The sequence below is a fragment of the Lottia gigantea genome, assembly GCF_000327385.1.
Source record: "Lottia gigantea unplaced genomic scaffold LOTGIsca_76, whole genome shotgun sequence".
In the NCBI taxonomy this organism is placed as follows: domain Eukaryota; kingdom Metazoa; phylum Mollusca; class Gastropoda; family Lottiidae; genus Lottia; species Lottia gigantea.
Window position 1 is genome coordinate 6479 of NW_008710536.1, and position 16141 is coordinate 22619.

General features: G+C 31.1%; 1 protein-coding gene across 1 annotated transcript; it reads left to right on the forward strand.

Annotated features, from left to right (window-relative positions):
- Positions 1–4663: 4663 nt before the first annotated feature.
- On the forward strand, positions 4664–12198 carry LOTGIDRAFT_81473 (hypothetical protein; the record flags this gene model as incomplete). The annotated part of the gene is made up of 11 exons (XM_009066359.1): positions 4664–4950; positions 5413–5573; positions 6299–6404; positions 7343–7463; positions 8355–8520; positions 8866–8973; positions 9329–9440; positions 9742–9937; positions 10313–10498; positions 11284–11457; positions 11965–12198. Coding segments are annotated over 11 exons (1851 nt in total), but the record flags the coding sequence as incomplete, so codon positions are not given.
- Positions 12199–16141: the final 3943 nt, after the last annotated feature.

A 16141-nucleotide genomic window follows, 5' to 3' on the forward strand; every position in this document is an offset into this window, starting at 1 on the left:
GTAATCTGAACAGCTGAAATGACCAGTTACATGCTTGTCTCTAGGTCCTTAGTTTGATCCCAGCATTTGTCATAATGCATGTCAGTGATATTTGGAGAATCTTTAGGGCAATTCCATGGTAACGGACGTACATTTCAGACAATTTTCTGTCCTTACCAGTAAAAGTTTTAGGCTGAAATGTTATTTGCAATATTTAAACAATGAATGGTTTATAACAGAGAACCATTATGCCTTTCAGTGGGTACTATTTTGTACCGCTGACTTAAAAATGGTATGTTGTTAAAAAAGTTAAGCAAAGGAATTTCAATTTTTCATTCTTTAGAAGAAAAATGTTCCTTATCTTACATGTGTATCTAAACAGAACTAATTTCAATAGTGATTTGAATGTTTTACAAGCCCTTTAAGATAAATAAACAAAATTGATATAATTTCATAATATTACTGATACACAAGATATTCCTCAAAAAATTCGTCGTAATAATATTTTTCATAATAAATTTCCCAAAATAATTAAGTATAATATATTCTTATTGAAATAAAAAAAGTTTCTAAACTTTCTGAGTTATTCTAAATTTCATAAATCAGTATCATTTACCATGGAATTGCCCTTTATGTAAAATATATAGGGGTAGTCTAAAAGATGGGACAATAAACCAATGCTGTAAGTGCAATAGTCTGTGCACATTGAATATCCCTTCATGAAATAGTAAATTCTGGCACCGTTCTGGCAACATTTTGTTATAACACATGGCATTGCCTATTTTCATTAATTAGCCAATCAAATGCTTTTAGGCACAAATCCAATTTATTTAAAGGGACAGGTTTTTCATTTTTGGAGGTTTATTTGGGTCTTGAATAAGTTTGCATGTAATATAATATGGCTTAGTCTTCTGAAATAGTAGAAATCTACGAAAATTGGATGATTTTTTACTCCTCAATTGCAGAATCTAAAGAATAGACGAGCCATCTTTTAACTTTATAAAACGGATAATTTTGGACACACATAGATTTGTTCACTCAAATTTTGATGATGAGCTGTGAACACTTTTATGATTAGACTAGAGAACAAAATTCCTGTTTTTGGGACTAGGGTAGTGTATGTCAAATGAAATTGCGATGAGCTGCCCCTTTAAGAGTCTTCAACCAAGATCAATTCTTTTGATGATAAACTGGGCCAGATACATACACCAAATATATTTTACATGAGATAATAAATAAATGGTGTAACATCAATGTTTATATCAGCTATTTACAGCTATTGTTGTCAAATTGTTTATGACTAATAAGTTCTAATTAATATTAGGTTATCAAAATGATAATTATTGTACTTTGAGACTTAGATAATTAAGATCATAGCGTAATAATCTCTTGTCACTTTGTTTTAAAAAATATGTCTTATTTTGTATTCCGCCTTAGAATTGACTTTTACATGCGGGTATGTCACTATGACCCATTTCAAGTCTGTAATTCAACTCCAAGGACACAATTATTATATAAATATACACTTGTTAAACTTCAAGGTGGATTTCTCCAAGGTAGAAATGAATATTAAACTCAATTGGATATCTTTTAGGCTACTGTCTTTTCCATTAAGCTCATTTAATATCATTGAGTTTATTCATTGCCTGAAAGGGATTGTATGTAAAAAGATATGTTCAAAATTTTATGTCTGCACTGAAAACACTGATAGCATTGATTTGCATGATTCCAATTTTCAATCAAACGTCTGTGGTGCCTGCAATTCCACTAAAACTAAATGTTTGAAGACATAACTAATCTTGAAATTTGCTTTATCACTTAAGGCTTTTTGCACCTCGTGAGTATTGATGTCATTAAACACTTTTAGTTTTAGTGGAAGGGAACTGCAGACGTCGGATCCCTGTTAAGGAAAAGGGTTTCATGCAGCTCTCAGATTTTGATGACAATCACCAATTTGATTATTGTCTTCCAGCCAAATTAAGATACACTTTGACAGGTTTCTTACGTGTCTAGATAACCCAGACTACATAATTAAACTTATAGTGAATGTGGAAATTAGACCTTTCAGTATGCTCTGATTTAAATTGCTGGGGTTCTTTAGTACTAAGACATTGTAGAAGAATATCTGCTTAATATTGTTTCAGTGACCTTCTGCCATGATTTTGAATGTCACCAATATCAAGTTTATTTACCTGACTACGCTGTTTGCCATGTTAGAAAGATTTTCGTATCGCTTGAAAGTGAACCACGAAGCTCAATTGCTCGAACTAGACTAGACATCTGTAAGCAATTAAATAACCATAATGTCACTAGGTAGTTTAAAATGAAATAAAGATTGGACTGTAACTTGAATATCATATATATGAGTCAGATAGATGATTCCCAGCCATTGATTATCTAGACTAATTGATTGGTTTAGGATTTGATTCATGGTAGGTTCAAATTTGTTATCTTAAAGGGATTATAAAGATGTTTTCTGAATTTTTTGTGTATTGAGGACACTGTTAGCATCAATTTGCGACATTCCAATTTTCAATCTAACGTCAGTGAGTTCTGCAATTCCACTAAAAGTGTTTGATGACCTCACTAATCACAAAAGACCTATGTGATATAAGCCTAATTTGCCATTATTGACATCAAACAACAAGTTAAAGTGAAAATGAAGGAACCACAGACTGTTGAACTCATACACCTTGTTCTCTGGCATGAAAGGAATTTTGTCGATATCCTTTTTTACTGTATCTATTGTCTTAATGAAAAAAAGCATTCCACCATGTATTGAGGAGGAAATATTTCCACGACAGCACATTTAATATATTAGTTAGTTCCAAAGGTTTAGGGATCTTAATGTGCACTGACTTACTACTTTTACATCATAGCTACATAGAAAACAGTATTTGACAAAGCTTAATGTTTTAAAGACATAAGATATTTCCAGGGACAGTCTATCTTTAATATAAGGTTTTTGACAAGTTTGACAGGTTTATATAAATCTTATAAGATTATATGTACAGGTTTATTAATGAAATTGTCTATTGGTTTTAGCCTACCCCTTGAGTTTCATTGTATGGTAACTAAGGCTTTGTACCTCCCTGCTGATTTGTGCTGACATATCAAGTTTAAATAATAGTAGTTAGGTTTATTGATAAGCCATGTAGAAAAACCATTGACATGTACAAGTAATATTGAATGTAATATTATATATGATTGACCTACATAGATTTCTTTTCCTAAATTGGGGCCTACGTGTATTTTTTAAGTGAAAATAACTGGGTTTGTCAAATTTGAAGCTTTTACTTGAAGTCCACATAACCAATTTTTAATAACGATATTAAGCTTATATCTTATGTTCTGGTTTAAACAATAATCTTCCACAATGAAATAAGTAAGTTATCAGGAATAAGCAACAGCTTATGCCAATCAGTAATCTTAGATGTGAAGTTACCCATATCACCATTCAAAATAAAAATCTAACATCCGATTTGCTTGAAAATCAATAAATATAGTAATAGCTTACAGAATGTTATCTTGATTGTTTGCAAATAGTATCAACCATACGGGTTTTATCAATTCAGATATATTTAAACTTAATATATTATAATATAATAGATCTGTCTTTAGTATTAAATTGCCTAAAACATGAAAATATAAGCTTATTAGTTTTTTACATATTATCAATAGCATGTTAAGCTTTTATACATTAAGTCTTAAAAATCTAATATTAACTTGATACACTACAGTCTATCCCATTTTTGATTTCCTACTAGTTAATATGTTTAATGNATTTAGGTGATAGGTCACACTGACACATTTTGGATATGTCTGATACATTTTTTTATTCTCTTTGAAAACTCAAATATGATCATGTTAATCTGAATATTTTTAAGATACCCTGTAATTGTAATTGAAAATTTATTTTGAAATTGTTGGGAAGCCCCCCTCAAAATATGTGTAAGACTTTAAGTTACCAAAGTAAATATGAAATTGAAGAAATTTTCGATCTCAGTCAGTTTTATGGTATAAGAACATGACTGTATGTCAGCCAGATGTAAAATAGTATTAAAGGGACATTCTGCTTTTTTTTGTAGGTTGCAAATTTTTTTGCTCAAATTTGTGAAAACTATAAATTTTTACGAATAAAGCTTTTAAATTTTTAAAGATTTTTGTAAGCTGTTAAAAAACTTCTGTACGGATTTGTGTAAATTAATAATAGTAAATGTCTCCTTGGACTATGTTTTCTAAATATAAGGAGCCATTTTAAAGATAATCCCCGAAACTAGGTCAAACTGCTTAATTAACAATTAGTACTCTCAGTTTTTATTAACCCTTTTAAAACAAATTCAGTTTGATCAAGTAGATACATAAATGTCAATAACATACTTTAGAAATATTTTCAGGTATAATTCAATATCATTAATTTTGATAATGAAAATGTTTACAAAAAAAAAGCAGAATGCCCCTTTAAATGCTTCCAGGTGAAAAGTAATCACTTAAAATCAGATTGTTTTGAACTATAAATCAGACGCTGTCTGTGTCTTACTGGTCCTGATGTTGATTCCTTAACATTTGGAAAGCCAAAAAGATTCAGCTAGTTTTGTTGTAGAACAATAAGATGTAAACGTTAATTAAGGTTATATTTTATTTGTAAATTTAAGAAATTGTTTGTTTTTTTTAGACTGATTCAGAACCACCAGCTCACAGTTTTGACATCTGTTCAGAATCAGAACTTTATCCCAAAAAGAATCCAATATGTGATGAAGAAGGATTAGTGGTACCATTCCCCCCTCTACATGGTGAATCTGTGGAGTATTTAGGTCGTGTTACAGAGGGTGTGATAGCTCTGTCTAATTATAGAATACTAATTAAAGCTAAGAAGTGGTTTGTTAATATACCAATTGGTTTGATAGACTCAGTTGATATGAGAGAGATATTCTATGTGATAATATCCTGTAAAGATGCTACTACTATCAAGTAAGTTTATTTCACAATTAATACAGGTTTGGCACTGCATCAAATGTAACTGTTTATGTTCACATTAAATGCTGGGCCGAACTTATTATATACTTACTATGAATTGCCTTGTGAAAAGAGATATATTTATTATATATTTTATTATTGTACTGGCAATGAACTATCCTCTTGTAAATTATAGTTTTTATTATTCTTGGCTGAAAATTATACTTGATATTCATTTAAGACTTTGAAAATTATTATTGTAGATATTCATTTCTGATGAATGAAAATTATAAATTTGAATGCTTATTTCTGTCAAATGAAAATTATTCCAGCTATTTAATTCTGATCAATGAAAATTATTATTTTAGATGTTCATTTCTGATCAATGAAAAGTAGTATTCCCGATGTTCATTTCTGATCAATGAAAAGTAGTATTCCCGATGTTCATTTCTGATCAATGAAATTTAATTGTTTTAGGTGTTCATTTCTGACTAATGAATTGTGTCAGATATGGTATAAAAGACTAGCAGAGAAAACGAGTACCCTGAGAGATTTAGACCAAGTATTTGCTCTGTCCTATCATGCTTGGTTAACAGATGATAATGCTTCAAGTTCCCAATCTTCTACATCACAAACTGGTCAATTCCAAATGCTTTGCCAAATCAGTAAGTACCATAACTTTAAAATCTGATTAGAACGATCAAAAAATGTACCTGGTCGCCAGAAAACGTAAAGAAAGCACAACAAAAAGTCTGAAAAAATTACAAATTTTATAGTACCGGTAGTCGCATTAAATTGCTATATGCAATCATATTGCATTCCCAAGACACGATCTCGATTCTGTGTCGATCTCAAGGGTGATTATTACCGTAACACACTCCAAACTAATTTTCCATCTGTGTAGCAGGTAAATAAGGACATTTTTCTGTTGTGACAGGGCTATAAGGTGGCAATAAAAATAAAATTTATGTGACTTTCGATTTGGCTGTAACTGAACAAAAAAAAGAAAGAGACTGATGTCGCTTTCAGACTTTTATCAACTTTTAGCGTAAGCTTACAGCTATGAACATTGACATCATTATATCGGCTATGTACCAGTGGAGCAACAACCTGAAGGTCATACGTATCTTTGAAGAGTACAAAGAGACAATAGTATAAATCTGAAATCTGAAATTTGGCCTTTTCAACATATTTTGCTAGAGTTTAAACAACTATGTCTCTGTAAGAAATCTCACATCCAGTCTTGCATATTGAATTTTGTTTTATTCAAATGTTATTCAGAATTATTCAAATGTTATTCAGAATTTATCTTAAGTGTAATATGAACTTATTGATATGTAAATTACTGAATTGTTATTTTAAGGTGATGATATTAATATAGATATGTTTGGAAAAGAAATAGAGAGAATGAAATTTGATACATCGGTTAGTAAAGTTTGGAGAATGTCTCATATTAATGAGAACTTTGGGTAAGAAATTTGCTAATATTAAACAGGGAACAAGTTTCTCAAGAAACAGAACTTTAAAAAAATTTGTACAGACCCATCCTTAGTTGCAATTGACATGAAATTGTTGGCTTAGCTAAGACTTTTTTGAATAAATATTTCATTTTATACTCTTTAATGTCCTAAATCCACAGTTCAATCTATTTAATTTGATTTAGAAAAAAAATTCAGTGTTTCTTTCCTCCTTCGCTAGAAACATTAAACAAGTTGACTTTTCCTTTTTGTGATGTTTGACAATTCACTATCACAAATAGATGAAAAAAACTCCAAATCCTATCAAACCACCCTTGATAAAGTATTCAGAGCCTTTGATACAGTATATGACATGTTAAAAAAAACATTGTCAAGCTGTCCTTGACCTACAAGTGATGAAAGAGATTTATAGGCCATAAAGAAAATATAAATTTAAAAACATTATGTGATGTATGAGAAATCTATTTTTATATTTATACTTGATGATTTTTACTTCTAAAGAAATTTTTGATCTAAGTCATTGTAAAACTTAGGGGATCTTTATTATGCTATGTGGATGCACATAATGAGTCATCATATACCACATTTGTTATCTCACAAATTCAGTTTTTTAAATCAATTTGTGAGTTCTATTTGCCTCATGAAAATAGAGTAAAACTTAGCACAAACTATTAGATATAGCTCTTGATGTTTCGTTTCATACTTTTTCTGAGGGTTAACTCCACATGCCTTCTAGATTTGCATTAAAATATCAGGTTAAACTTGACAATGTCTTAAACCTTAGTAGCACAATCTGATGAAAAATGCAGATCTAGATGTTTTGTTCCATCCTTTTTCTCATGGTGACTCCACATGCATTATAGATCTGGATTCAATCAGATATAAATAGACAAAGCCTTAGACCTATTTTGATATGTTCTATTTTGCAGTGTGAGTCCATCATATCCGAAGATTCATATTGTACCTACATCAATATCTGATGAGAAATTAATAAGTGTAGCTAGTTTTAGATCAATGAGACGTTTCCCATCTGTTGTGTGGAGGTATGTAGTATGACTAATATTAGTATAGATTTATTTATTATAGTACAATATTCTGGTCCAGTCAAACAGCTGCTAGACTCTTGGTATGAATTAACTTCAAATTGACTTTTCATAATAATAATAAAACATTCCTTTACAAGTCAAGGCTAAGAAAAGAAAAAAGAAACTTTATTTTAACTTTCTACCAGCTGGTCCTTGTATTTAACATGCCCTTTGAGAGAGTCACTGTGGCTTTTCCTAACCATAGACCTATCCCTTATTTTTCAAACTAAATTTTCCTTGTCATTGTAGCAAGTTGAAAAGACTGCCATTGACAAAGAATTTGAAAATAAACTTTCAGTTCAGTTTTATTCTCCTGCCGAGAAGACACATTACTGATATAAAACCTTCTATAAGCAAATAATAACACTATACTATACATACTGTATTATATACATACTAATTACTATTATGCGTCTCAATTTCTACCAGTTTATTGTATTTCACATATCCTGAAATATCAGCACATAGTTTATTTGTGTTTTGTATATAAGTAGTCTTTGAACAGTAGTACTAGAAATGTACGAAAATAACATAATTCCTTCAAAAATACCTCAAACAAGGAATTTCACTATTTCTGTAAGCTTATTTATATGTATGGTGAGAAAAGACGATTTGTCTTTTTAACTTTCAAAAGCGGATAATTCTATTCTTGATGCACTTACCTTAGAAACATTCCAGTTTTTGAGACTAAGGTTCGATTGGTATAACAGATGGCGAACCTGTCCCTTTAAAAGCAAAACTATTAAATATTCATGTTATTTTGAAGCAGGTGCATACTCCCACTTTAAATAAAGAATTCTTTAAGAACTCTTTAAGAACTATTTTAAAATTTGCTGATTATTATTGTAGGAGTCAGAGAAATGGGGCTGTTATTGTTAGATGTAGTCAACCTGAATTAGGGTGGCTAGGTTGGAGAAATTCAGATGATGAAATGTTATTAGCAGCTATACCACAAGCTTGTGCTTTAAATCCTGGTACAGATAACAAACCAGAATCTGGACAGAATTCTCCTGAATTTAATGGTATGTAATGATGAAGAAGATAAATTCAGTTAAAATGAGTCAAAATGATTATAGAAATTGCTGAGACAAAATTTGGTTCAAAGGAATTCAAAGGTTTTCTAGCCTTTATGTAGGCATACCATTCAAGTTTTGTGATATTTACATCACAATTGGTCAAGTTTTTCTAGAACAACCAAAATCATAGATATCAAGCAGGAAATTTGATTCTCACAATAGCATCGTTGGAACCAATGAAATGAAACATCAATAATTACAGTTAATCAAAAATAATCTTTTTGTCCAGAAAGTTTTTTTAACATGTACTGGTACCTCAATATAGTATAATGTTTTATTTTCTATAAATAGGAGAAGAAAGTGTATCGTTATCACCCAAAAAGATGTTATTAATAGATTGTAGATCTTATGGTGCAGCGTTTGCTAATAGAGCTAAAGGAGGAGGCTGTGAAAGTGCTGGTAAGTGATACGGTGCATATAGTGTTTTTTCACATCAAAAATATGAAAATAGCACCAAACTCTTATAAGCGCTTAATGAAAAATAATAATTACAAAATATCCTGGTCCATTGATAGCAGAGCTAAAGCCTACACAAGTAAAACCAAATGTGGAACCTGTGTTAAACTGAGAAACTTTCCATCATTAATGCCTCTAAGCACACATTCTGAACTTGTCTTGAAGTGTAGACATGAGAATAAGTTCTAACTTCAGGAGGGACGAAAATAGGTCTTTTGTCTTAAGAAATCATAGCGTGAAACTCTGAGTAACACCATTATACAAGTTCTGTTATAAAATTTCTAATTATCTATTGTAGATTACTATCCTTGTTGTGAAATACAGTTTATGAATCTGGCTAATATACATTCTATCAGAAAGAGTTTTATAGCTTTGAGAACCTTAACCAGCTCTTTTACAGAGCAAGTCAAGTAAGTTCATCATTCTACTGTTGAAAATCTTCTTTATAAAGTATAAAGGTAAAGTGGTAAGAAAATGGCCCCTGCGCATGGGGCTTTTGTTTGAATTTTGACAATTATTGAAATATTACCATCAGATTGATTGTGGACTGAAACACAGACATACTTTTTTGATACCACATGGATCAATTTTAACCGATTTTGGATTTTTACGAAACTGTATGATTTTATCAGTTCAAAACTATTTATCAAAATAAACTTGGAAAATATTTCATAAAAATTAAAAGATGTAACCTGAATTTTTATTTTTCAGTTGGCTATCAAGTCTAGAGAATACTAAATGGTTACATTATATAGGAGCTATATTACGTGCTGCTAATTTAGTAGTTAATGCTGTAGATAAAGAAGGTAGACCAGTATTAGTTCACTGTTCTGATGGCTGGGATCGTACACCACAGATAGTAGCTCTAGCACAACTTTTACTAGATCCTTATTACAGAAAAATAGAGGTAACTTGCATTATTTTGTAAATTCTAATTAAAGATTTGATGTTGATGTGATCTAACCATAATAGATCTGCTGTAAAGAACGGATTGTTTCCTAAAGCATTTCTGGGATTTAAAATTTTTGGGAAGTGATGAGAGTCCAAATTGAAATATTTACTTCAGAAATGCTACACAACCTTCAATCTATTGTGAAAATCTAATTTGAAATGGGTTATTTTTTATGTTATATTTTATGCTTGGACTTCAAAGTTATCCCAAATTCTCCTTTATAACCATTGCAATATATTGTAAAGCAGATATTTTTTTTTTTTTTATCTAAGACTGCAGCTTGAAATTCAGACATGTTCAATGAATGGATGACTTGCTTTTTTTTTAAAGGGATTTCAAGCTTTGGTAGAAAGAGAATGGATTGAATTTGGACATAAATTTGCTGATCGTTGTGGTCATGCTTTAGATAGTGAAGATGCTAATGAAAGATCTCCAGTCTTTTTACAATGGTTAGATTGTGTATTCCAAGTTTATCGACAATTTCCTTGTGCTTTTGAATTTAATGAGGCTTATTTGGTAAGTTGTTATATTTTTTTTATTCACTTTAAGGTAAGAAACCTAATAATCTCTTGATTTTGTTTTCTTGATTTTGCTGGAAAAATTCAAACATTTGTGTAGAGTATAATAAGCTTATACAAAAATTTTCACTGTTAAAAAACATCAACTGTAGAGCGTTATAGAAATATATGCTTACTCAGAATGTCTTGCTGTGAGATCTTCAGACAATTGACCTTATACAGCCTATGTCCCAACTGAAGTTTGACCAGTGGTACTTATTCTCGTGACTGCACTTTAAGGTTGGATGGGTTTTGTGAAGAAATGTGTTTATACCTCATGTATTATACGTATGTATTATGAGGTATAAACACATTTCTTACAAAAACCATCCAAACTTAAAGTGCAGACAAGAGACATAGGCTTTACAAGGTCAATTGCTTCTTTTATTGATAAGTTGATAATTCCCCAATATACCAATGTACTTTGTCCCTTTGCATATTAAGTCCTATCCTGCTTAAAAAAGCTTACAATAGCAGGTTGTAGTGCCTAAATTATGATAAATTGTTAGGCTATATGACACTCTTTCCATTTTGCTATCCAAACAGGTCATAATTTATACATTTTGATTTGTTAAAAATAATGTCCTTAGAATATGACTGCAGTAGATTGTCTAAGCTTATATAATGGTTACGAACAATATCAGAAAACACAAAATTATAATCTAACTAGATTGTAGCCTTCAATGGTTCTAGTTCTTCAATGTGGATTAAAACATTGTTATTTATCGTAAAATTTTTCTTCAGATAAAATTAGTCCATCATTCATATTCGAGGTTATTTGGAACGTTTATGTTTAATACATCTAGAGAGAGGTGTAATGAAAACTTATTAAAAAGAACAACATCAATATGGAGTTTATTACATCCTAGTAATACTAAATTTCATAATTTACTTTATAATGAGGTGGCTGAACAACAGGTTAGTAAAGTTTTAATATGTAAATATTGCTCTTAAAGAGATTGTAAAGAGGTTCTTTAACTTTTAATGAGTATCAGGGACATCGATCACATGGATTTACTCCATTCCTATTTTCAGTTAGTAGTTCTAGCAATTCCACTAGATCTTAGGGTTTTATGAAGGCAAGAGATTGTAAAGGGGTTTTCTTAACTTTTTATGTGTATCAGGGACATAGATGGTATGGATTTACACCAATCCTATTTTCACTTAGTGGTTCTTGCAATTGCACTAGATCTTAGGGTTTCTAATAATATCTGAGGCCTTTGCATATGATGCCATAAAATGCTTGATTTTCAAGAACCACAGATGTCTGATCAAAAATGAAGTAGGGGTCGTAGATTTATCAAGAGGGCTCAAAACACCAGACAGTAAAAAAATTGAATGATACGAAATTTTAAAGTTGCCTCTCCATGACATGCCACTACAATGGGGTATAATCCAAACTAAACTAAGTTTGTTTATTTCTAGGTACTCTATCCTGAATTCTCAGTAAATAAGGTAGTATTATGGAACTCAGTATATCTGTCTAATAGTTCTTTATCAACCAATACTACAGAAGATTTCCCTGCTGCCCTAGAAACAGGGGAAATAACTCCAGATATAGAGATGAATGGTTTGCAAAAAACACGGTCATGTGAAAACTTAGCTATGTTACAAGAGCACACTCCTGTAATATCTAGGAGATTAAGTGATCCAAATATCTTACACGGTTCAACTGAACAGATAGTAACCGCTTGTAAAGAACCGGACACCGGTCAGAAAGTAACCGATCAAGAGAATGAAAGTTTAGTAGAAAATGGTACTGGAGAATTTGATAACAATGAGCTAATTAGTCAAATGAATGGTATTCTGACTAATGGTGTACATATGAACGGAAATGTCACAAATGGCGTCAATGACTCTGAAAGTGAGAGAGAAAATTCGGACAGTGAAGACAACACAGTCACAGAAAATTTAGTGACAGGAAACGGAATTGAGGATTCGCTGAAGGAAGAGACATCAAATACCACTGTGAAAAGTAATGGTGACGTTGATAATGGACTCATATCAACAGAGTTAAATGATGACAATAAAATAAACGGAAACTGTGATTCTATGATAAATGACTCTAAAAATTTCCATCAGTCTGTGGAAAGTTCGACAGACACCATAACTGACGAGGAATTTCTAGAACGGCATACGGACAATAATTTACAAAACGGTATTAACTACATGAACGGTCATTCTAGTTTAACTAATGGTTACAGTAATGGACATGTGATAAACGATCATAATAGTGTACAAACTACTGCGTATTCGTTGAAAGAAAAGTTAAAAATTAGTAATTCAACCATGAGTACAAGTACTAGTGATATTAGTGACTCTCGCGTTGCTGGTTTACTAAAATCTGACTGTGATCATAGACTACACGACCTCAAACTCTCTAATCCATATTGTTACACAAATTATACTCCTAGCAAGTTTAATTGTGTTGGTGGTAGTTTATATTCCAAACCAAACAGTGCTAGTCCATCCCCCTCCTCTTCTTCTCCCTTCCCCACTCCGTTTAATTCACGTACACCTAATTCAACATGTCCTCCAACGCCAGACACTACTACTAAGGTATGTACACAAACAATTCTTTTTTAAACTGTAGATGATAAAGCAAAGGATTAAAAATATGTTTCCTTTCAAATGGCCACTCGATGTGTGAATTCTGCACATTTAGGATTTATGGAATCAATATTCAATAACACAAGTTGGAACTAGTTTAAAAAGCATTCCACGTGTGCCGAAAAAAATAGTAGGTGCTGACAGAATTCTGAATGGCGGATAAGGAAATATATGGGAAAATTCTGAATGTGATCTAAGCTTATCCGCTTTCAAGGGCAAAATTGGTGGAACCTGTGAAGAACTCTCCAATCAAGTGCCACCCTTGTATGCTTATGTATCAGAAGAAGTTAAACAAAGCTTCTTTTTTTATTTTATGTATGATGGTGTCTAGTTCTTGAGAATCTTATTGTTCAGAATTATGGATAATTGAAAATTTCTATAGACTGCACATGATAGCGTTTTAGGCAATTATCCCTTTGATGCAACAAATTTCATGAATAGATTTACTTAATGTTGATTTGATTGATATTTATATGTAATATTTCAGTCGGTAGATTGGGCTAATAACAGACAATCTAATGGTATGGGTAGACATTTAGATTGTGATGGTTTAACAACATATATAGATCCAATACAACAAAGAATGCAACAAAAAGAAATAGAATATGAAAGAAAACTAGCAGAAATTAAAGACATGTATAGTAGAAAAATCTGTGGTTTAGAGAAATTAATACATGCTAATGGTAGACTGGAATATAGAGAGGAACCAGAGGTAATTCATCTTAAAGGATTTGTAAAGAGGTTTTCTAAAATAATTATGTGTAATAAGGCATCAATTTGCACCATTCCAATTTCTAACCAGACATCTGTGGTTCCTGCATTCTACTAAAACTAAGTGTTTGCGAAATATGCTTTATCACATAAGGCCTTTCGCTATTTAGTAACGTCATCAAACATTTAGTTTTAGTGGAATTGCAGAAAATACAGACGTTCGATTTAAATTGGAATGGTTCAAATTGATGTTATCAGTGTCCCTGATAAGCTTACACATAAAAAATTTAGAAAACTTCTTTATAGTCCCTTTAATTTTAAGCAATCTTGTGTATAATTTTTCAAATGAAAATTGCCCTCTCTCATATATGTAATTCATAAAATTACCCAATGGTACTGTTACAGTTGTCAGGGCTATCAATGGAATTTTCTCACTTGAAGGTATATATTTCACTACTCTGGCATTGTGCAAAAAAAAAAAAAGGGACATTCCAGAGCTATGATCAGATGTGATTGACAAAACACTCAAATACAGAATTACAATACCGGAAATAGCTTAGCTAAAAATTTTAGTGAAATCACTTAATATCCAGATTATTTTTGTTTTGATAGGTATTATATAGTGATATTGAAGGTGAACTTCATTCCCTGGGAAATCTTAGTAATCCTGCCTCAGATGTTAGTTGGGAGAATTTAGAAGTGAAAGATTGCCCTTTGACCTTATGGATACCAGATCATGCTGTAACCCATTGTGCATTGTGTCAGTCGGCATTTTGGACAGCAAGACGAAAACACCATTGTCGGTATGTTATGGGTTTTTTTTTTAGTATCAAAAAGGTTTTGTAAAGTTATTTGAATGCCTTAATTTTTCTAATACTTTTTTTTATGAACATGATCATTTTCATAATGTCAAGTTAGTACTACTGCCTCTCATACCTTGACTCCAATAGTCACCTATTTGATCAGATTGTATGCTTTTGAATACAGCCAATCAGAGACTCCGACAGAAAGGCTGTAAAACAATTTGGCTGTGGGTAAATTCAGGGGCTATGATTGGCTGTATTTTCTTGTATACAATCCATTCAAATTTGCTGCATTTATATTTACTTCTATTATACAAAATGGTGGCTGTTGCAGTCCAGGTATTAGACTGGCAGTTCGTCATTAAACTAACTTCATCAAAAGTTTTCAAAGACACACATGGACAAAAAAATCTTGTTGTCTTTTCATGAGTTACTGCCCTTTATTCTCTAATTCTTATACATTGACTCTCTGGTATTTAATCTATATAAAACAGTATGTTGTTTATTTCTATATAGATCAAAATTACTCAGTTAAGTTGAAGACATCAATTGTTGAGGTACATGGACTTTATTTCCCTTACTGCCCCTTTTATCTTTAAATTCTAGAGCAGAAATATTTTAACTTAAAATAACTGGTTCTAAATAATTTAGAATTCTGATTGATTTATATTCATAAAACTTGTGAAAATAACCCTTAAAGGGACAGTCTGATTTCTCTTTGTAGTTCAGGAAAGTTAGTTGCTCAAATTAAAAAAGAAGGATGTAAAATTCCATTCATTTCATTTTCATTTCCAGTTAATGAACACTTTAGACCAAAATCTCAAAAAATGTGACCCTTAATATCTGAAAGTTTACATAAAGTTTATGTAAAGAGTTTGAAACCTTGATGTATTTGATTAGTGTAAGAAAACTAGTGTAGAGATTAAGAAAATTAAACGACTAAATGTAGAAAAATATGTCCCGTATCTCTCTGAAGGTTTCAAACTAAAAAAATCTAGCTGTTAATTTTCAACATTCATAACTAGTTTAAACTGATTTATTAACAATTAGAACATTTTGGTTTTAATTAACCCTTTTAAATCAAAGTCGGGATGATCAAGTTGATACATAATGTAAAAAGTGTATTTTAGAAGAAAAAAAAACATTTTTGGTAATAAAAATTTTGAATACTGCCTCTTTAACCTGAAATAAATTTGGACAAATGTATATCAACTGGATAATGCCCATCCTGTCTGGATAAAACGATTAAAAATTTGGCCTAATGCAGACACCACAAATACTGATTTTAATTTTACAGTACCAAATTTCAACCAATCAGATTGTGTCAATTATATACAAACATTATTTTAATTGAGGATTTTTCTGTCAAGACTTTAACCTTCATTACACAAAATGTGACAAACATTGTTAAGTTGATGTCAATATTTTTCTTTTGGTTTTGTAGGTCATGTGGAAAGGTATTTTGTGGAGATTGTTCT